The 22,387-nt window shown below is 31.8% G+C and overlaps 1 protein-coding gene across 3 annotated transcripts in view; it reads left to right on the plus strand.

The window, feature by feature from the left end:
• The window catches only part of CadN (neural cadherin), a 532,539-nt gene that overhangs the window by 458,098 nt on the left and 52,054 nt on the right, over positions 1 to 22,387 (plus strand). For all 3 annotated transcript variants that reach the window (XM_087149551.1, XM_087149545.1, XM_087149554.1), the window contains 3 exons: positions 6,415 to 6,739; positions 17,854 to 18,084; positions 19,047 to 19,306. In XM_087149551.1, coding sequence (XP_087005677.1) covers positions 6,415 to 6,739; positions 17,854 to 18,084; positions 19,047 to 19,306 — 816 coding nt within the window. The remainder of the gene's footprint in view (positions 1 to 6,414; positions 6,740 to 17,853; positions 18,085 to 19,046; positions 19,307 to 22,387) is intronic.

Raw genomic sequence — 22,387 nt, forward strand, 5'->3', positions numbered from 1 at the left:
AATCTGGAAAATATGGTACCCATAGTTTGGTCTGAAGAGATCTTCAAATTTAAGACCCCTTAATGTTAATTTTACTTTTTGCATATTTCGCCATATCTCGCGAACTTTTTAAAAAATTTTGCATGATAAAATGCAAAATTTGTGTAAAATTGGTTTGAACAGTTCCTGAGAAATCATATTTTAATTATCTGACTTTTTTTAAATCTAATATCTCAGGAACAATTCAACCGATTTTACTCAAATTTTGTATTTTATCATGTAAAATTACATCCTTTTAAATGATGCAAAGAAATGCATACTTTAAAAAAAAGCTATGTTTATTCAGAGAAAGCACGTCTTCGTGTCCGATTTCGTAACTTAAAATTTCGTCTTTATTTATTACTCGCAGCATATTCGAAGTCCCCCCCTCGAGCCACTAAGATTGAATTCTGGAACGTGAAGATCCGATCATTAGTTCATAAGTTATTCGGGGGGTCTGTATTTTTTCTTCTTTTGGCGCACTGTACACTGACTTCAATAAAGCTAATAAATTACACATTTTATCGGCAGAGTGTGTGACTTCAGTATCAGTATTCAGTAGCAGAGTATGTGTTTCAGTATCAAAACTCTCTAAAATGTACCTATATGATAGCAAGTGTCACTTTAAAAACCGTGTTCAATGTACAGCGCACAGAATAACTTTTGATCTAATGATTAGACTTTGATGATCGAGAGTTTGTTCCAAGTTCGAATACTCATGATAACTGGTTGATTCGTAAGCTATATCTTTCTCCACCAAGTCCAAAAAATGCTTACAGTGCTCGAGATTAGGTCCAAAAAAAATTCTAGTTACTGAGAAATAATTTGTTGTTGCTGAAGTCTTCAAACTATGATTTACGGGCTTGTCAAGCCTATTTTCCCTGGCCCGTCACTCTTAATTTTAATTGCATTTTTAAATTTTCAACTTGAGTGAATCTTATAAAATAATGATCAGACAAATCATAACTTATATACATCATTCATGCATTCTCAATGACATTAATTAAAGATATTAGTCTTAAAAAATTATTATTAAGCAAAGTATTGTCGTACCATCTCACTAACTATTTCCGAAACGAAAACGTTGGCGCATTTTACAGTATTTTAACCAGCTAGTGTTTCTTAAGTTGCCTTTTTCCCCCCTTTGTTTCTCAATTTCTCAACTTTTGGTCTAATTCAGAGGAGTCAAGATGACCAAAATGCTTAAAATAACCCTCAAAATAATTTTTAAAAAAAAGAGCAGTGTTACCTAAATTTCTAAAGATGGTGGGAGATGACCTTTCCCTTATAAGCAGCGCCTTAGTTTGATCGTTGATGGAACTTAGTAAAAGCCCTTAGATACTTATGTAACTATCTTTATTACGTAACAATAGTAATTAGTAGACAAATGTAATTAGCTTGAGAACCCTTGAATGTGTTCGAACTAATCATAAAAGGGTTTTGTTGTTTTAATCTTTACGAAAGGGAAATAATTACAGAGTTTCCTTTCAAAAATCTTCCGAAAGGAAGTTGGTTGCGTTATCCAACCAAAGAGTTCCCGTATAGTTTTGAGCCCCAATTAGACCATAAAATTTCTTAATTGCAAATAAGGCCTAGATAGTAACTGAGCGAATAAACGATTCTAAGTCGGAAAATGTTAGGCTTAAAAAATAAATGTAAAAAGCATTCGGACAAATAAATAGTTGAATTGCAAATAAGGCTTACATACTAACTGCGCGAATAAACGATTTTAAATCGAAAAATTTTAGGCTTAAAAAATAAATTTTAAGAAAAGTATTCGTAGAAATAAATAGTTGAATTGCACATAAGACCTACATATTGCGCGAATAAACGATTCAACATCGAAAAATGTTAGGCTTAAAAAATAAATTTAAAAAAAGTATTCGTAGAAATAAATAGTTGAATTGCAAATAAGGCCTATATATTAACTACGCGAATAAACGATGCAAAGTCGAAAAATGTTAGGCTTAAAAATTAAATTAATAAAAAAGCATTCGTAGAAATAAGTAGTTGAATTGCAAATAAGGCCTACATACTAACTGCGCGAACATCGAAAAATGTTAGGCTTAAAAAATAAATTTTAAAAAAAGCATTCGTAGAAGTAAATAGTTGAATTGCCTACATAGTAACTGCTCGAATAAACGATTCTAAATCGAAAAATGTTAGGCTTAAAAAATAAATTTTAAAAAAAGCATTCGTAGAAGTAAATAGTTGAATTGCAACTAAGGCCTACATAGTAACTGCTCGAATAAACGATTCTAAATCGAAAAATGTTAGGCTTAAAAAATAAATTTTAAAAAAAGCATTCGTAGAAGTAAATAGTTGAATTGCAAATAAGGCCTACATAGTAACTGCTCGAATAAACGATTCTAAATCGAAAAATGTTAGGCTTAAAAAATAAATTTTAAAAAAAGCATTCGTAGAAGTAAATAGTTGAATTGCAAATAAGGCCTGCATACTAACTGCGCGAATAAACGGTTCAACATCGAAAAATAAAAAACATTCGAACAAATAAATAGGTACACTATTTTCTTTTTCAATGAAATAACCAAGGTTGATATTCGAAAAGTCTGAGAAATACTTCAGAGAACATACTTTAACATTTTGATGTAAAAAATATCGAGAAACTCATATCTTGTATTTCTGAAAATTGAAATTCTCACCATTGAAAACATGGCGTGTCTAAATAGTATGTACAAAAATTTTATCAGTATTTAATCATCTTTTAAAATCTTAATTAGAAAACAGTAAAGGGGTTAATATTTCGAACTCTTGGCGATTTCCGCGCAATATGCTTCAATTCAGTACTCTTCTCTGTTATAATCTGCAAAGAACATGTCTAACTATTTGACTGTTTTATGGGGATGAATGCGCTTATTAAACAAAACGCGTTACTTATCACTGACTGAAACATGACTTGCTGTTTACTTTTAAGCAATCAATTCTATTAGATAGTTAATTAAACGTGTTTTAAAAGACAGTTTCATGTGTAAACATTTGTAAATGGCGGCAACTGTCTCTGAAATCCCTTCCTTTGACGACTTTAAAGTGTGAATTCGACAAGATAAGTATGGAAATCGTAAAATTCTTTCTTTTTCTTAATTTAACTCTAAATTCCAAAGTAAATATCAGAATTTCAGGTGCGCTAAGGACATAATCGTGTTTCTTCAATCAATGGCATTATGGTATCGTAAAAAAAAAAACTGTAACTGTACCTAAAAGCCATAATTCTATTTATTACGGTATTTTGTTTTTCTTTATTATCTCATATTTCACCCAACAATGCAAGGAAGTGATTATTAATGATACCCATAAATTATATAATCTCTTCGGAATTTTAAAAAAGTTTTTTTTTTACTTATTTCTAATGCCTTTTTCCTGTCATATTGTTTTTTATTCACAGTAAATCTTTTATTTGCATTTGACCCTACCTCGTTACAGGCATTAAATAAAATTACCCGTTATTATTCTTTTTTTTTCTGCCGAAGCTATAAGATCATTTTATTGACTCCAGTATTTAGATTTTGTAAAAATATTTATAAATTAAGGGTATTTTGAGACAGAAAAAGGATTATGGTTCTTTTATACGCACCTACGAAGATAAACGCGATTTCCTTATTTAGTAAATAACTCAGCAAACGTTTTTAAAACAATTCTAATTCATTAAAATATTTTTTGTGGAACTTAAGTTACCAAATTTTGAAGTTAGAAATTTTTTTAGATAATTATAATTTTTATATTTAAGGAGAAAAAAAGCGAGTTAATGGAACAAAAATTGATGAATAAAATAAAACAAAAAATATTCGAAATATTAATTGGGTACTTTATTAATAAGGAAATCGTGTAATGAAGTAGATTATTTCCTCTGCATGAATAGGAACCATAACGAAATAAAGTCAAATTCTTTCTTTTGTTTTTTCCCAATTTATATAACATTTTTCACAAAGATTATTAACTTTAAAAAAAAAATTTTAAAAATTACAGGATCTCATACCTGCCAACTCTTCCGGATTTTCCGGAAGATTTTATTTTCATATTTAAAGTGGTAGCAATACTCGGGTTATTCCAATTAACTTTTTGAATTATAATGATAATTATAAATGAATTTGACCACCACTACATATAAATAATTACATTAAATATATCAATGCATAATAATCCTTGCGCAAGCGAATTTCAATGGGATCAAAATATAAATATATTTTCGAGTCAGATTGTTTTTCGTTTATTGTTTTACAACCACTCTGAAAATCCATTCTCGGACAGAGTGAAAGTTGGCAGGTATGGGATCTCTTCTCTACAACTTTTCAGTCCTCTATTAGTTGTATATGTTACTGTGAATGACAGAAATTCGTGGTTGTTGACTTCCAGCGATGAATGTTGACGATCACATAGTCACTTTGGTAAATGTACGTCTAGGTCTAATTTAAGAGCCACTGACCGGTATACATTTGCCTGGTATGCCCTACATCAATGCTTTTTAAGGTCAAGTGCCACTGCACAGTATGTATTTAATCGATACTCCGAACACTTATGTTTCTCCTAATCTATCATCAGCAGACATTAAAATATCGAATAAATATAATAATATCAAGGAATAAATTTGTATAAAATCGGATATAACAAATATTTTGGACATCCACCAAAGCGACTATGTGATTGATGACATTCATCAGTGAAAGTCGACATTTTCTTGATTTCGGCCATTCACTGTAAGATATACAATACCCATTAGAACTTATAGATATACTTTTTACAGAATTTTTTTCCTCTCAACATTTGGCAGTTTTCATTTAAAATAAAAAATACTATCTACAGATGAGAGCTTTTTATTTTTCAATCCAGTCTTTTAATGAGCACTTTCACAAAAGCAGTTGTAAAAGTCATGTTTTTAATTGAACTCATAGAGGGAGAACCACAATTGGTTTTAAAGGATGCGTTCGTAAATACAGCTTAGAGTTTAGTGTAACAAAGTACTGAGCACCATTACAACTCGATTGAAGCCTCAAATGTAAATACAATGTTTACATTTCAAAGCAGGTTACGGACTGTTTGCTTCCATCATTTCTCTAACGGTCACTTTGTCCCATTAAACATTCAATAGATAACAAAATTACTCTTAAAGCTAATTATATCATATATTTATTGCACTAAAGATTACATTCATCGAACTTTGGTTTAATTTTCAATAAAAAATAATCCCGTTTTTTACTGTTTCTTCAGAAAAATTCAACCCATTTCTTTAATAAAACTTTTTTCATTCAAAACAATTAATAGTTATGATAAATAATAGAAATTATTTTTTTTTTTCAGAAAGTTCTCTTTTAATAAAGAATTTTTATAATAGCGCGTAAAAAAGTTTTCGTTATAATTCATGCAAATTGCACCACTCAGAAACCTTAAGGGGATCAAACTATACACCACTTTCCGAACTTTTTAGCATAGCTATTTTTTTATTATTAATATTTCCCTCTTTCATTTTTTCAGGCTTAAGAAATTTAATGCGTTTAAAAAAAAATTATTCAGGGAAAAAGCGAAAGTTTTATTTCGTAACATACTGGTTAGTAAATAATAGTTAGCATATCTGGAGTCTTTTAAAATCTTTACCCTAGCGGCAAAATAACTTGGGTCCTCTTTGGGCTAATATTCATGAATCTTGGTTAATGAGAGTTCAAAGAACCGTTATTTTGCCGATATTGGCCCGATATAGAATATTCTGATTCACCCGATATTTTACATCCATTATTTAGCCAATATAGGTTCTTTATTGGCCTATTGGCAAAATAAATTGGGTCTTCTTTGGGCTAATATTCATGAATCTTGGTTAATGCGAGTTCAAAGAACCGTTATTTTGCCGATATTGGCCCGATATAGAATTTTCTGATTCACCCGATATTTTACATCCATTATTTAGCCAATATAGGTTCTTTATTGGCCTATGTAGGCCCTATAGAGACCATTCTAGGGCCCATATTAAAAAATCTAGACATCCCAATATGGGTCCTTCGGTGCATATTCTTATAGGAGCCATATTGAGCTAATTTGGAACCCAACTGGGGCAAAGGTAAAATTGTTGCTTGGGAATCAATAGATCTTAAAGTGCCCTTAAATCGTTAAGTATATTATTGCACATGAACGAATTTTGACCGCATAAAACAAAATTATTTATTAACCATTTGAAGCAACTGAGAACTTTCTTAGCTTGATCCATTCCATTTCTACTTATTCTGAAAAAGTGCAGTGCCTTGAGCGTTAAAGAAATCTATCAAAAAACAAAACCAGCTTTCTGCCATTTTTTTTCCTTCCTCCCTTTTGCTTTTCATTCTTTTTTTTTTTTTTACAAACTTTGTGTATTTTGTTTTAATTTCTAACTTATCAAACCATTTGTAATCGCAGGTGACAGCGACTGATGGTGACCGGGACCGTAAACCGGACATTGTTTACTTCCTGACAGGACAAGGCGTGGACGATCAGGATCCGGCCAACAGCAAGTTTGCCATCAACACAACAACTGGAGAGATCTATGTCCTGAAACCTCTGGATCGAGATTTGCCCCACGGTCGATCCCAGTGGCGATTCACTGTGTTCGCCGAGGACGAGGGAGGCAACGGTCTCGTGGGTTATGCCGATGTCCTGGTCAATCTGAAAGACATCAATGACAATTCTCCTTTCTTTCCTTATGCCATCTACACGGGAAATGTGACAGAAAATGGAACAGCAGGTAATCCGATTTGCCTTTCATAATTATATGAAAATTGATAAAAAATTCTTTGGCGAAAAAAAAATAGAAATTTTGCACTGGCAATTTGCAGATTATGCATTTTTATTTCAATTAAGAAGAAAAAAACGAATTTAAAAATAAAGGATTACGCATGCCAAATCGAGATCCTCTATTTTATTTTATAACCGTCGTTAAACAGCCGTCGCAACTTTGGGTTTTCGACTACCTATGTTCAACTCCGTAGTCTTGTCATTTTGAACCCAATCCAGAAGACAAGGCAACTCCTGGATCAGGTATTGGTAGATATTTGCTTCGTGAAGAACTTTTTGATGGAACTAACATGAATTTGCGTTACATGGAGAGGAATAGACCACGAGAACCTCCCACGGTTAACCTAACGGCAAGATGACTCTAGCGCATGATCCGCCTACCACTGAGGATATTTCGCGTCAACACTGTGGTCGATGCGTACCGGATGCGGAATTCGTATCGAATAGCCATCGCTGGTATTCGAACCCGTTTCTCCTCATTGGAAGGCGAGCTCTCTATTCCCTGAGCCATCGTGGCTCAGAAATCCTCGATTAAGGTTAACTGATATTTTCTGTAACAGTGTTTTTCCTCCAATATCTGTTAAAGGTAGGTAGGTACTTAATTAACGTCGCACTAGAGCTGCATAATGGGCTATTGGCGACGGTCTGGGAAACATCCCTGAGGATGATCCGAAGACATGCCATCGCAATTTTGATCCTCTGCAGAGGGGATGCCATCCCTGCTGTGATGGCCCGACGACCTGTACGCGAATTCGAACACTGATAAATTTAGAGTAAAATCATAATTTTTCAAATCAATTTTTTTCAACATTCACAAATATTCTTTATTCCATCAATATCATGGCGGATGCATATAACTAGTTTCATGTGGTTTCTGATAATGTTAGCAGTAATTTAGTCAAAAGTGCCTCGACTTTTCAGGTTTTCTTCCGCTTTTTATCTGTAAAAATTTGATTTTTTTTTTTTTTGTGTAAAAAATTATTCTTAAAAGAAATCGCTTAATATTTTGTCTATCAAGGATATATGGTATAAATTCATAAATGATCGTGTTTTTTTTATTAATTTCCTGACTGATTATCTTTAGAATAATGAACAACCAAATGACACAATTTCAGTTTGAAATCAGCCTCCAGTTAAAGTTACGAAGAATGCTTTAAGTTTTTCAACAGCTTTAATCGTTTTAAAATAAGAGCAATACTTCAGCATAAAAATGGAAGAAGTAATTCTTTGTTAATAATTTAGTTATCTTAAAATGTTATTCCAAACTTCAAAAAAAAAGTTTTATTAATTTTCTTCACAACATATGGTAAAATTACCTTTCATCGTTAGTTTTTTTTTAAAGCGATGCATATTCTTCTATAACATTTCTTTTTGAATTAGTCAAGCGAAATATTTTTTGTTTCTTTTATAAATGTAATTTTCCTCTTGTCATTAGACGATTAAACTTTTATGACTACTTTCGAAACAAAAAAGCATCTTTTCAAAACAAAACTCATCATTAAAATGTTATAATGTGCATGAGGAAAAAAAACTCATGAATGCGAAAGAAGAGATTAAAATTACTGCGCTAAAGTATTTTGCATTTCTTGAAAACGACATTTTTTACGATGTTAATATTTTTTTTTTTTGTTCTTTCCGAGGAAAGAAGAAAATAAAAATACTCGCATTCTTCCACAAGGCGAGAGAAAAAAAAATACTTTTGCATAATTTCCTTAATTAAGAAAAGAATCACATATTTGCTTTTGCATAATTAACGAAACACAATCAGCCACAATTATTGATTCGCTAAAAGTATTTTTAATCAATGAATGATTATTGATTAGGAAAAACGACGACGATTTTTTTAATTACATAGCTACTAGGTAGGTACTTTATTAACGTAGCACTAGAGCTGCATAATGAGCTATTGGCATCCCTGAGGATGATCGTCCCGCAGTGGACTGATCGTTAAGACACGGTTCCCAACAGATCACCGAAGTCAAGCATCACTGGCTACGGTCAGTGTGCGGGTGGGTGACCACTTGGATCAGTCTGCGTAGAGACCGAGGGTGTGCGGTATTGGTCCTCGTTAAACTGTGCTACCGTAAAGTGCACGACTTCACGCGCAGGTCGTCGGGCTACCGAAGCGGGGGTGCCATCCCCTCCGCAGAGGATCAAAATTGTGATGGCATGTCTTCGGATCATCCTCCGGGATGTTTCCCAGACCGTCACCAATAGCCCATTGTGCAGCTTTAGTGCGACGTAAATTAACAACACTAACCCTGAGGATGATCCGAAGACATGCCATCGCAATTTTGATATTCTGCAGAGGGGAGGCTCCCCTGCTTTGGAAGTTCGATGACCTGCAAGCGAAGTCAAGCACTTAACTGTAGAGCAGTTTAACGAGAATTGATACCGCACACCCACGGTTCCCACGCAGACTGGTAACAGTGGTCAACCACCCGCTTACTGACCGCAGCCAGTGATGCTTGACTTCGATGTTCTACTGGGAACCACGTCTTTACGATCAGTCCACTGCGGGACTACTTGCAATGTGCTGAAGACAGATTCTTGGGACAGTCGGGCTTAACATGCGATGTTTTCGTGCTTACTTTTCCATTCCCTGAAAAAGCTGATTATCTGCCGATTAAAAGCATTTTTACAACATATTAGTGTTTTTCTTTTTAAATCAAAGTTTAAAAGCTGCATAATTGAGCATTATAGATAGAATCTATATACATATAAACTATTTGCTTAAATATTAGTAAAATGAAGTGAAATTAACTTAACCAAATATGAAAAATTTCCAATTTACCAACTAATAAAGTTCTGAATTGCGTTAGTTCATGAAAAAAAACGTTACTTATGTGAAATAAATTTATTAATTGGCATTAAATATCAACTAATATTTCGGCTAATTTAGATCTTAAATCATAGTTATAACTGTTTTAATTTCAGATTGATGTTGAAATTATAATGTAAAATTTTCCAATGCAACTGCCTATGAGCTACATTGTAAGAAAATTAGTATTACTGTAGTAATCTCTATTCATATGTAATGCTAAATATTTTGCGAATGATTGAATTTATTATTGAAAATGAAACCTTCTTCACCCCGTTGCTCAAATGAATGCATAAATTATCTTTAATCTCAAAAAAGGAAAAAAAAAATAATTACTTCGACAATTCGTTACGTCGTCAGTATTTTCATCAGTGTTAGGTTGTAAATTGATAACGTTTGCAAAATTTCAATATTGAAAATATATTTGAATGGTAGTGTATTGTAAGACCATATTCAATAGATGAATGAGAAATTTCAGATTCATAATTCGACTATAATATCATTCAATGTAACCTTTGTTCAAACTGCTCTTATTTTAATTTCAAATTATTCTGAAAGAGCTTCTTTTCATTCAAAATGGATGCATAATTCTCATGCCCTAATTCATATGCGTAATTCAAATAAATGAAGAAAACGCCAATATGCACACTAAACTATATTTCCTCCCGTTATGCAGACCTTCATTGTGTCAATAAGCCTTGCAGGCAAGTAGCAAATTTCAAAGGACAGTCCTTTATTGTATCATTAAAACTCACATGCAATAAATCAATCTTGATATGAAATCCTTCATACGCATTTAACAAGCCAATATTGTTGAGGAGTCCCTTATTGTGCCACTAAAACCCTCATTCAATAAGTCAATCTTGATGAACAATATCTCACAATACTATTAAAACCCCACATTCAATAAATCAATCTCGATATGAAATCCATAATTTTAGTCATTAAAACCCACATTCAATCAGTCAATCTTGATGAGCAATATCTCATTATGCCGCTGAAACCCACATTCAATAAATCAATCTTGATATGTAATCCATAATTTTGTCATTAAAACCCACATTCAATCAGGCAATCTTGATGAGCAATATCTCATTATGCCGCTGAAACCCACATTCAATAAATCAATCTTGATATGTAATCCATAATTTTGTCATTAAATCAGTCAATCTTGATGAGCAATATCTCATTGTGCTACTAAAACCCACATTCAATAAATCAATCTTGATATGTAATCCATAATTTTGTCATTAAAACCCACATTCAATCAGGCAATCTTGATGAGCACTATCTCATTATGTCACCAAAATAAATCAATCTTGATATGTAATCCATAATTTTGTCATTAAATCAGTCAATCTTGATGAGCAATATCTCATTGTGCTACTAAAACCCACATTCAATAAATCAATCTTGATATTTTTTTTCCAATGGCAGGCACTGAATTTGAATCTTTTGCCTATACTATGCCAGAATTCTTGCTCATTTCGCGTTACCCAGTGGGCACCTGTGAACCAAAGTCACGGAGGCGAGCAATTACCCACGCCACACTGCCACAAACCCGTTTATAGGGTGGGCCACATTCACACATCATACGCACAACAGAGGACAGCACAAAGAGAGAGAGAAACATCCATGCCCAGAGCGGGATTCGAACCCGCAGCCTATGGCTTCGCAGTCCGGCACGCTAACCGCTCGGCCACCTGGCCGGCTCAATCTTGATATGTAATCCATAATTTTGTCATTAAAACCCGCATTCAATCAGGCAATCTTGATGAGCAATATCTCATTATGTCACCAAAACCCACATTCAATAAATCAATCTTGATATGTAATCCTTAATTTTGCCGTTAAAACACACATATAATAAGTCACTTTTAAGTGATTTCTCATTGTGCCATCAACGTCTACTTTCAATCAGTCATTCTTAATGAGCAATCCCACATTAAGCCACCTACACCAACATTCAATAAGTTACTCTTGATGTGAAAATCTACATTCAGCCATTTAAATCCGCATTCAATTAGTCAATCTTGATGAGCGATTTCTTGTTGTGCCAATAAACTCCAAATTCAATAAATCAAGCTCCATAAGCAATCCCTCTTTGTGCCATTAAAAACCCGCATTTAATCGTTTTTGTTTCTTGCAAGGCATGCTAATTACAATTTATTGTAATTAACCATTGCTATTAAAAATTCTGTTATTGAATCGGTGCTCACGATGATTCATTTCTGCCTCGTCGCAGTATTGCCCTAGAGTTTAAAGTACAAGTACTAGTATATAATCCCCTAATATTAGACAAAAACTTTAAGTAAAATCAATATATCCGGTAATTTTAAAGTGGAGATAACAAGTTTTTTTTTCATAGTTTTTTTTTATCGATCATAAAGAACTTTATTTATACCCGGGCATATTTTTTTTTCCTCGAAGCCCAATTAAAACTCTGAAAACATTCGAGAAAAAAAAACATTACGTGGCAATTTCAAAATAAAGTTCTTCAATAAAAAATGAGCTATTTCTTAAAACTGGAACAGTGACTTCTAAAACAAAAAAAATATTTTACTGTACAACGAAACATGCTGTTATATTATAGTTTCATTATCTTAATGATATGCTATTATTTTTTTGTGATCTATAATAGTTCATTACACGATCTTTATTCCATACTTTTTCACATTGAAATTCTTTAGGATCTCTTATTATTATTGTTCCAAAAGAGATTTACTAAATATTTTCACTAAAGTGCCTCCTGGCCCATTCGGCCTTTTTATGTGCCTTCTTATACCTCTTTATTTGTTCATATAAATGATGATTCTTTCCAAACAGCGCCATCTGTACTTTATTTTATTCCTTCATTAGTTGTTTTTGAAGTTTGGGGTCATTTTGTGTGAGTGAGTACATATTTCAAAACTTAACTCTCTTTGCGAAGAGAGAAAATGATACCTGCCACAGACTCCAGCCAAGTTTTGATGAATAAATACATAAATAGAGCAGTGATCTATAAAAATGAAGAAAAACATATAATGTTGTTCTTAAAGAATGAATAATGGCTAAACGTTTTTATCCAAAAAATAAAATATTATACCTTTTTTTGGAAATAAAGCAGAAATAAGAGTTGAGCAACCGATTGAATCAAATATTTTGTAAACGTCATGTGTCAATGTATCACGGAAATCACTTCTTTTTGCACGAATGAACTTTTCAGAGGTAAACAGACTAAATGGGACAGAAATCTTTTATTTTAAAAGTTTTGAGTTCACAAGCTTTTAATCATAGAGTTACACTTTATTGCTTCAATCTTAGATAGTTCAAATTTACAGAATCTTATTAAACCATTTCATGACTTCAAGCTTTCCTCAATTAAATTTACCAAATCTATAGCGGCGTTATTCAATGCAACAATCATAGTTCATTAAAATGTATCTAAACTATAAAGACGCACTTCATTGCTTCAATTCTAATTCATTGGAGTTCATCGAAACCTTATTAAACGAGTTTATTACTTCAAGCTTTTCACAATTAAATTTACCAAATCTACAGCGGCGCTATTCAATACAACAATCATAGTTCATTAAAATGTATCTAAACTATAAAGACGCACTTCATTTCTCCAATTCTAATTCATTGGAATTTACCGAATCCTTATTAAACGAGTTTATTACTTCAAGCTTTTCACAATTAAATTTACCAAATCTACAGCGGCGCTATTCAATGCAACAATCATAGTTCATTAAAATGTATCGAAACTATAAAGACGCACTTCATTGCTCCAATTCTAATTCATTGAAATTTACCGCAATCTATAGTAAAATACTTCACTGTTTCATTCAAAGTTCATTGAAGTTAACAAAACTACAGCAATACCCTTGATTGCTTCAATCCTGGTTTATTAAAATTTACCTGACATACAGCAAAGCACTGCATTGCTTCATTATATTTCTTTGAAGTTCAATGAATCTATGTAAATCAGTTAATTTAAATATCGGCTTACCATTGAAGATTTAGGGCACGAATCATTTAAATTTTGATGGTTAAATTCGACTTCTCTTTGATCAGTTGCTAGAGCTACTAATCATATCTGAAATAAAAGACAATATAGCTATTACGGAAATATTATATGGTGACTTACCTATAAGAGCTAAACTCATTTAAATTAACTGAATCTATAGGGACACATTTCATTTGCGTCCATCTTAGTTCATTAGATTTTACCGAATGTATATACAATAAGCTGTTTCATTGCTTCAGTCTTAGTTCATTGAGGCTAATAAAACTATGGAAAAGAACTTCATTGCTTCAGTCATAGTTCATTACAATTTATCGAATCTAATAAGCAAAGCACTTCATTGCTTCAATCGTAGTTCATTGAAATTTACTGCATTTATAGCGAAGGTAATTCATAGTCATAATTCATTGAAACTTACCGAATCCATAGCAAGCCACGTCATTTAGTTCATTAAAATTTTCGAAGACTAACAAAACTTGTTCTCGACGCAAAACGCTTTTAAGAATTACTGTTATTAAATGTTAGTTATTATTACAGAATTTGCTGTGTCTTCTAATAATTGTGATTATTATAGTGTTATTAAGGAATAACGAATTTTATTGCGAATATGATTATGAGACTACAACTGTATGTATGTATATATATATATATATATATATATATATATATATATATATATATATATATATATATATATATATATATATACAGTGGAACCTGTCTAAATTGACCACCCTCGGGACAAAGTCAAATGGTCACTATATAGAGGTGGTCACTTTACGAAGACTCTTTAAAATGGACTCTTGAAATAAAACTTGTAGAAAATGGTCACCTTACTCAGGCGTTCACTTTACCCAGGTGGCCACTTTTACAGGTTCCACTGTATATATATATATATATATATATATATATATATATATATATATATATATATATATATATATATATATATATATATATATATATATATATATATATATATATATATATATATATATATATATATATATATATATATATATATATGTAACATAAAAAGCTTTTATTAATCTTTTTATGTTAGTTTCTTTGCTATAAAACAACTCCTACTTTATTACTAATTAATTATTCAAATCGAAATACTTTCTCACACTTTTAAAAGCTACATCCTGTTTCTAAATCTATTTTTGGCCCAACTATGCATAAATTTAAATAAAGATCTTTTTTCCCTTTTAAGCCGTGGGAATCACTCGATCAAGTTCATTAACCAATAGTAATTTCTAAGATTTCCCTTTATTCTCTAAATAGAGACATTTTCGGATTATTTGCAAGATTTTCCCTACCAGAAAGACTGATCCTGAATGGAGTTAACATCACTTTTCGCTGGTCTTCCATAAGAACATGATCTAAATAAAATACATCTGATTTCATTAAAATCCTGTGTCTGTTTCCCTGCTCGGTCCGACTGCATCATTTTACAAGCCGAGCAGGATTATAAGAACTGTTGAAACGGGGGCAGGATAATAATTGCTAAAATGCTTCTTCAAAATATAATTCAAAAATGAAAATAAAAATACAATTGGCTGAAACATAAAATTGCTGCTGAACTGACATTGCACGTGAAACACATATTATTCTTTTGAAACATGACTAAAGGAATCTGATGCCAAAAATAATTAAAAGAAGATTTTTGGGACTTCTCTTTCAAGTGTCCATTGGAGTGGTCTCAACTGTATTTTAGCAGTGCCTGACGTCTTCGTTTCCGTTATAACCATTACAGAATTGGATCTCAACGCTGCCTGGTTTGATTCTCACCCACTTGAATGCTAGAAGCACTTTCTCTTTTGACGGAATCCCATTTGTGTAAATCAACTTGATGGAAATGTCATCATATAAAATAATAATAAAAAAAATTATTTTACGTTAGGTTTGTGCAACGCGATACGTCGTCATCAGATAGTCTGTCTGCTCATATGTTCAAAAGCAAAACCTTGAATGGTTTTCAACACGCGTTAACAAAATCCTCAACTGTTGGTGCTATGAAAGAGATTATTAAAATGCCAAGGTATCTATGTGATAATGATTCTCCATAAATATCATTTTACATATATATATATATATATATATATATATATATATATATATATATATATATATATATATATATATATATATATATATATATATATATATATATATATATATATATATATATATATATATATATAATATACATGCGATTAAACTTTACATTCCATTCAATTATAGTTAAAAAATAAAAACTTATTATGTTTTTGCCGATACGCTGCTTTTGAGAACGTGTTTATTCATGTATACATGTTTTAAACTTCTGTTCATAAGGATAGACCGAAAATTTAATTATTATGATGCATGATCGTAGGACTGATGAAAATGGAATGTAAACGCCGTAGGCTAAATGTTTGCAAGCAACCACCGTCATTTGGCAATGTGCCAGGCCAATTGGAATCAACCTGTTAGTTTTTGGGTCTACTGCAATGAGCTCACTAACATTTAGGCTAGATAGAGAATCCGTTGTTTAATTATGCTGATTTATTTTAACTGTTTGCAATAAGTTCACAGTAATTAGCTTATTGCAATGATTTGAGTGAAGATAAAGCTTATTAAAATGAAATCAAACAAAAAGAACAAGTTAAAATCAAAACTAGCCTCTGGCCTGATCATTGCAATAAGCGTAAGTAAATTAAGGCTGGGTAATTCTTTACATATTCTATAATTAGCTTGAAGGTTTGACTTGTAATAAGCTTTAAAAAGTTCAAATGAAATAGAAAATATTAGAAGTTTTTTCAAACAACCTGACGACTTGCAAAAGTCGATATATTTTAATTAGCTTTCGGTACACATATTAATTCTGAGTGATCCATCTTAATGTGAGAAAAAAGAACTAAGTTCAGGAAAACTATAGTCTGACTCATTTGAAAAGAAGTTGTCATGAAAGGGAAAGTATTTCAATTGTGTAGAATTCAAAACGCTCTTAAAAAGCAATAAATTCTATCTTAATGAAAGGAATAAAAAAATTTCAATTTTTTTCTCAATATTTTTTTAAAAGTAATCCGCTAATCCTTCTCTCCTCAAATTTTTTTGTCCAAGATAATGAAGGGATTATTTCCTAATATGCAAATCATCTCTATTTTTTTTTTTTAAAAAAAAGTTGCATCAATGTGTTTTATTTCCTTTTTCTAATCTTATAAATTAGATGACAAAACTATGGGTTTTAAATCACAATCGAAGGATACTTTATTTTTTTTAATTCCAACATGTGTTCATTCTTTCAAATCATCACCTAGATTTGTTTTTTATTTTTTATCATTTGAAATGCTTTTCTATTTTTTCTGATTCTTTTTATCTAATTGGATAACTTGTCTGTGGTTTAAGCATTGACGCAAAGTTTCAAAATTGTCTTACAATGTTGCTAAGTTAAATTGCTTTTCTAAAGTTAACGTACTTTTGTATCTGTTACGGTTGAAAACAAGTAAATGTAAACACTTGATTTATAGCGAACGTCCGAAATATTTGTTAAATGTCATCAAATGCCATTATGACAAGCAGTAATGATGAATGTTAAATAAAATTGTTTTATTAAATGTCAGTATTTTGCACTCACTCTGGAAAATACCGATATTCAGCATGCACTTATATTTAAAATGGGCCGGCCAGGTGGCCGAGTGGTTAGCGTGCCTGACTGCGAAGCCATAGGCTGCGGGTTCGAATCCCGCTCTGGGCATGGATGTTTCTATCTCTTTGTGCTGTCCTCTGTTGTGTGTGTGAATGTGGCCCACCCTATAAACGGGTTTGTGGCAGTGTGGCGTGGGCAATCTTGCTCGCCTCCGTGACTTTGGTTCACAGGTGCCCACTGGGTAACGCGAAATGAGCAACAATTCTGGCATAGTATAGGCAAAGATTCAAATTCAATGCCTGCCATTGGAAAAAAAAATATATTTAAAATGGAAAATAATAACAGAAGTTTTTATTCAGTTCTAGGGGGCTTCACCCTCTAGAAAGTGTGTTGGTGAGCAGGTGCTCCATTCCCTGATCACCAACATACTAGAACCTTCAAATATTTCAGAACAATTCCTCAGATCTATATTCATTTGTAAGAACTGTCCGTTAAGATTAACATTAATAATTGACTCATTAATAAGAAATTAACTGTACTAATAATTCTTTATTTATTCATTCTTTTCTTTTTAAAAGTCATTCAATAAACATTTTTTTTTAGGTATGACTGTGATGACTATGACTGCGACGGACTACGACGATCCTAATGAGGGTATGAATGCTCGTTTGAAGTACTCTATAGAGCAGAATCAAGTCAACGAAAACGGAGAACTCATCTTTACGATAGACGAAGAGACAGGTGTCATCTCAACTGCCGTTTGCTGTCTCGACAGGGAGACGAACCCCGAATACACAATCAAAGTGGTTGCCATGGATGGCGGGGGTCTCAAAGGTACTTCAACCATTCTATAGAACATTTTATTAAGTATGGAAATTATAAAGATGTCCAACCTATTTGGGCTGAACTAGATCAAATTACTTTTACCAATTCGAATGTTTGCATTTTCTGGTTGCTAATGGCAACAATGTATTTTCCTCATTCACTCCAGTTGCTATTGGCAACCAATTACTTAATTGGTTACCAATTGAAACACATGATACAAATACACAGAACATTTTTTTTTAAAAATGGCAGATAATAGAGATGTCTAACCTATTGAGATGAACTAGATCAGATGACCTTTACCAATCCATTAGTTCTTCGCATTTCTAATGTGAACATTACAGTTTCCTCTGTCACTCTTGTTGCTCTATCCAGAAATGATTATGCTCCGGAAAAAAATCCGGATTTCTGGACATTTCGCTAACCGCGATCCGGAAATCCAAGGTTGAGAAGTTTCAAGAAATCATCGATCACATTTATGTGTAAAAATTATTGTATATTTTATTCAAAAATATTAGAACTAGAATTTATACTTGGTATCTCTTTCGTTTGTAAATATTTTTTCTGGTAGAATAATAAATTTGATTAGAGGTAAAAGTAAACTTAGACATAATTATTTATTCAAATTATGCTGCGCATAATTTATTTAGAATTTCATGTTTTGAAAATATCAATGATTTAAGTTTATAAAGACATTAATTTTTTGAAAAGCGTCATTAATGATTTTACTCAAAAATTTTTTTTTAATATTTTTGAGTTGGGCTCACAATTATCCCTGTCTATCAATTAATCAATTGGTGTATGATTTTAAGTTAGATATTTTAAGCTGACTTGAGCTTGGACATCTGTGTAATCTCTTTCATTAAATTTCCTCAGCAGAGTTTCATTTTTTTAACTTAGGTTGTAATAATTGCTGATGAATTTAATGGTGGTAAAAAATAATGTACCAAAAACCATTGTATATTTTGTAGGTACGGGTACAGCGACTATAAAGATCAAAGATATCAACGACATGCCCCCAGAATTCACTAAAAAAGAATGGCAGGTGGAGGTGGATGAAACAGAAGGTGATAATATTCCAGAAACTCCCATCCTCGTGGTATCTGTGAACGACGGAGATCTCTTAGAGACGAATCGTTTCAGTTATAAAGTTATCGACAATGCTTTCGGCGCTGATAAATTCACCATGGTAACCAACTCAGACGGTACAGGATCTCTCAAAATTGCAAAGGTAAACTCAATACTCAAAATATATATTAAATTTTTAAATCTTTTTCAGTTAACTTATTCATCCATGTATTTTCTGAATTTGCATCCGAATTAAATAGTGTGTTAAACAAGGACAGACAACTTAATCCGTATTTGTTTGGTGCAGTTGTGTCTAAAAGCAAAGGTTTAGTATTTGAACACAAAGTACAAACAAGTAATATAAAAATAAAAATGTCAAAATCAATTCCTACTTAAGTCAAAAAGAAAATTTTTATTTTAGTTACTTTTTATTAAATAATTAAAAAAATTTCTCCCATGTAAAACTAACATTTATTCATTAAATTTAATTAAAGTATTAATTTTTGAAAAAATTGTGTTAACATCAAGTGTCGTCCGCTACAAAGTTTAAAAAAATGTATTTGAATTTGAGTGAATGAATAAAAGTATTTTATTAACGATTGAAAATGTGAACAACAAAATTAGAAAAATTATCCAATAGGAACTTTTCTCCACTAAGCTAGCGTATGAATTTTTATTGGCCTCACCCACGGTAGCTTTATAAGAATGTTTATCCACTAGTACATAGTAAAATTCATGAATTTGTTTTTCCTCATCACATTTCAAACTTAACCTGTAAGAAAAATTATAAATAAATTAGTGATACAATCAGTGTCTGATGTATTATGGGTGGATTATAACTAAGGCCCGGATTTTGATGACATTTGCATTTTTGGACATTTTTTGTCTTTTAGAGCATTTTTTTAGATTTATAGGGCATTTTTCTTTAAATTTTGGGGCGTATTTTGCATTTTAATGCATTTTTTAAAGTTTTTTGTTAATTTTTTCCAATTTTTTTTTTTATCAATTTTCATTATTACACTGGCTTCCAAACAATGAAGAAAATCTACAGAATATTAACAGGTGAAGTAAAATCTTTTCAAATTGAAGAAGAATTGTCAGTAAGTGAGACCGTCTTTTTCAAGTACGCACCTATAACATCAGTAGACGTTGAAAGAAGCTTCTGCAGGAATGAAAATTTACTTTCAGACAAGAGACGCTCGTTTACATTTCAAATTATCAAAAAACATTTAATAATCCAATGTAATTCTGATATTTAGTAATATTATGAGAAGGAAGTTGTTATATCCATTTAAGTTTCTATACAAAATAAGAATATTTTGGTGTCAATATATTTTCCTTTTTCTGTTATTTTAGGATATAAAACAAATTTTTCAAACTTTAATGAACGTAGAACAAATATTGCATTGCTTTATATTTTTTAAATGACTCATAATAATTTTAAAGAGCAAAACATTTTTTTAATTCAATATTTTTACTTTATTTAAGGCATTTTTTGCGCAATTTTTGGATTTTTAAAGGCATTTTTTGCACTTTTTAAGGGCATTAGTTGAGATTTTTTAGGTCATCAAAATCCGGGCTCTAGTTATAACAGATATCCAGCAATGGCTGGTAGATACGAATTCCGCACCCGGCTCGCACCGACCACAGTGCTGACGTAAAATATTCTCAATGGTAGATGAATCATGGGTTAGAGTCCCTTTTCTGTCAAGATAACCGTGGGGGGTCTGGTGGTTGTCCTCACCATGTAAAGCAAATGTGGGGGATAGTTCCATCAAAAAGTCCTCAAGGAAGGCGAATTTCACCTAATATTCGGTTGTTATAAAATAATTTAAATAAAATGTTCTTTTACTGGAATCCTGACATTATCAATATGAAAACAATTGTGATTATGCTAAACAAACGATGAAGGACTGCTAATTGTTTTGAAAATATTTCTTAAGGGGAATATTTTTTTATTAGGTACTTATTATTTTTTTACTATTTTTTTATTATCGTTAACAATTTTAAAATTAAAGTGTGCCCGCCATTTGAATAATTCGCAGGCCTGAAACGGCACCTAGTCTAGTTCTGAACTTGATTTAGGTATTTGCATAGTGAGAAAATAAATAAAATAAACTGAGTTACGTTTTTCGTTTAGATGAAAATACTTCTAATACGTGAAAATGGTAATTAAGAGAGCATATTTTTTTTTTTATTGACGAATTCAATTACTTTAGTGATTTGAAAAGCGAGATGGGTTTTACTAAGGCAATTCCTTATAAATGCATGTCTTATGGGACAGTTCAAAAAGTACGTACACAAAAATGGAGAAATTTTAAACCCCTCCCCCCCCCTTCGTACATTACCGTACATAAGGTCGTACTCCCCTTAGAGTACGTACATTTTATTAGTCTACCCCCCTTTTTGATAAAAATTAAAATAATTATGTTTTTAATAAAATTAAATATTTATTTAAAATAATTTATTCATTTAAATTATTTAAACAATAACACCCAACGGGGAAATACCACCAATCGGGGAAAGTTTGGTGTTTGCAATTTTTTATTTTGCGAGACAACTGTTTTTGAGAGCTGATTTACTCATTCTAACAAGTGGTCGCCGTGTGAAAAAAAAAATACAAGAACAAACATATGTATAATACGTGTGTAGGAAAAAGTCAAATTTAAATTTTGTGTATGCTTATAATGTACGTACTTTGAATAATACCTCCCCCCCCCTCCCCATCGTACAAAACCGTACAAAATAATAAATCCCCTCCCCCCCCCCTTTCGTGATGTACGCACTTTTTGAACGGCCCCTATATATAATTTATTTAATACATTGTTATTAGGAAAACTATACATATTTTTAAAAAATTTGATGTTTGACTGACATTTTACTCTAAGTAAATTCATAAAAACAACAGAAATAATGAATTATTGATTGGATTTCAATTTGAGGTTTCAAAAATCGTTACTGTTTTTTTTAAAAAAGAAAGAAAAGTTCTCACTCTCGGAACCCCTGTAATCCTTAAGCCGAGCCACAGAATATCGAGGAACAGCTTTTCGGAACCACTACCCCGTAGTCTAATTAGAAAATCCGGGTCTTAGCAAATTGCCGACGTCACTTTGTAATGCGCGCCTAAGATTAGGATTTGAATGTACTAGTTACATATTAATTAGGAATGTTTATAAATGACAATTCACATAGTACAAGAGTCCGAACCATTATAGCTTTACTAATTAGAGCTTTCCAATATATA

Source organism: Parasteatoda tepidariorum, chromosome 1 (genome assembly GCF_982258835.1).
Source record: "Parasteatoda tepidariorum strain Cologne lab strain chromosome 1, Ptep-v5.0, whole genome shotgun sequence".
Lineage (NCBI taxonomy): Eukaryota > Metazoa > Arthropoda > Arachnida > Araneae > Theridiidae > Parasteatoda > Parasteatoda tepidariorum.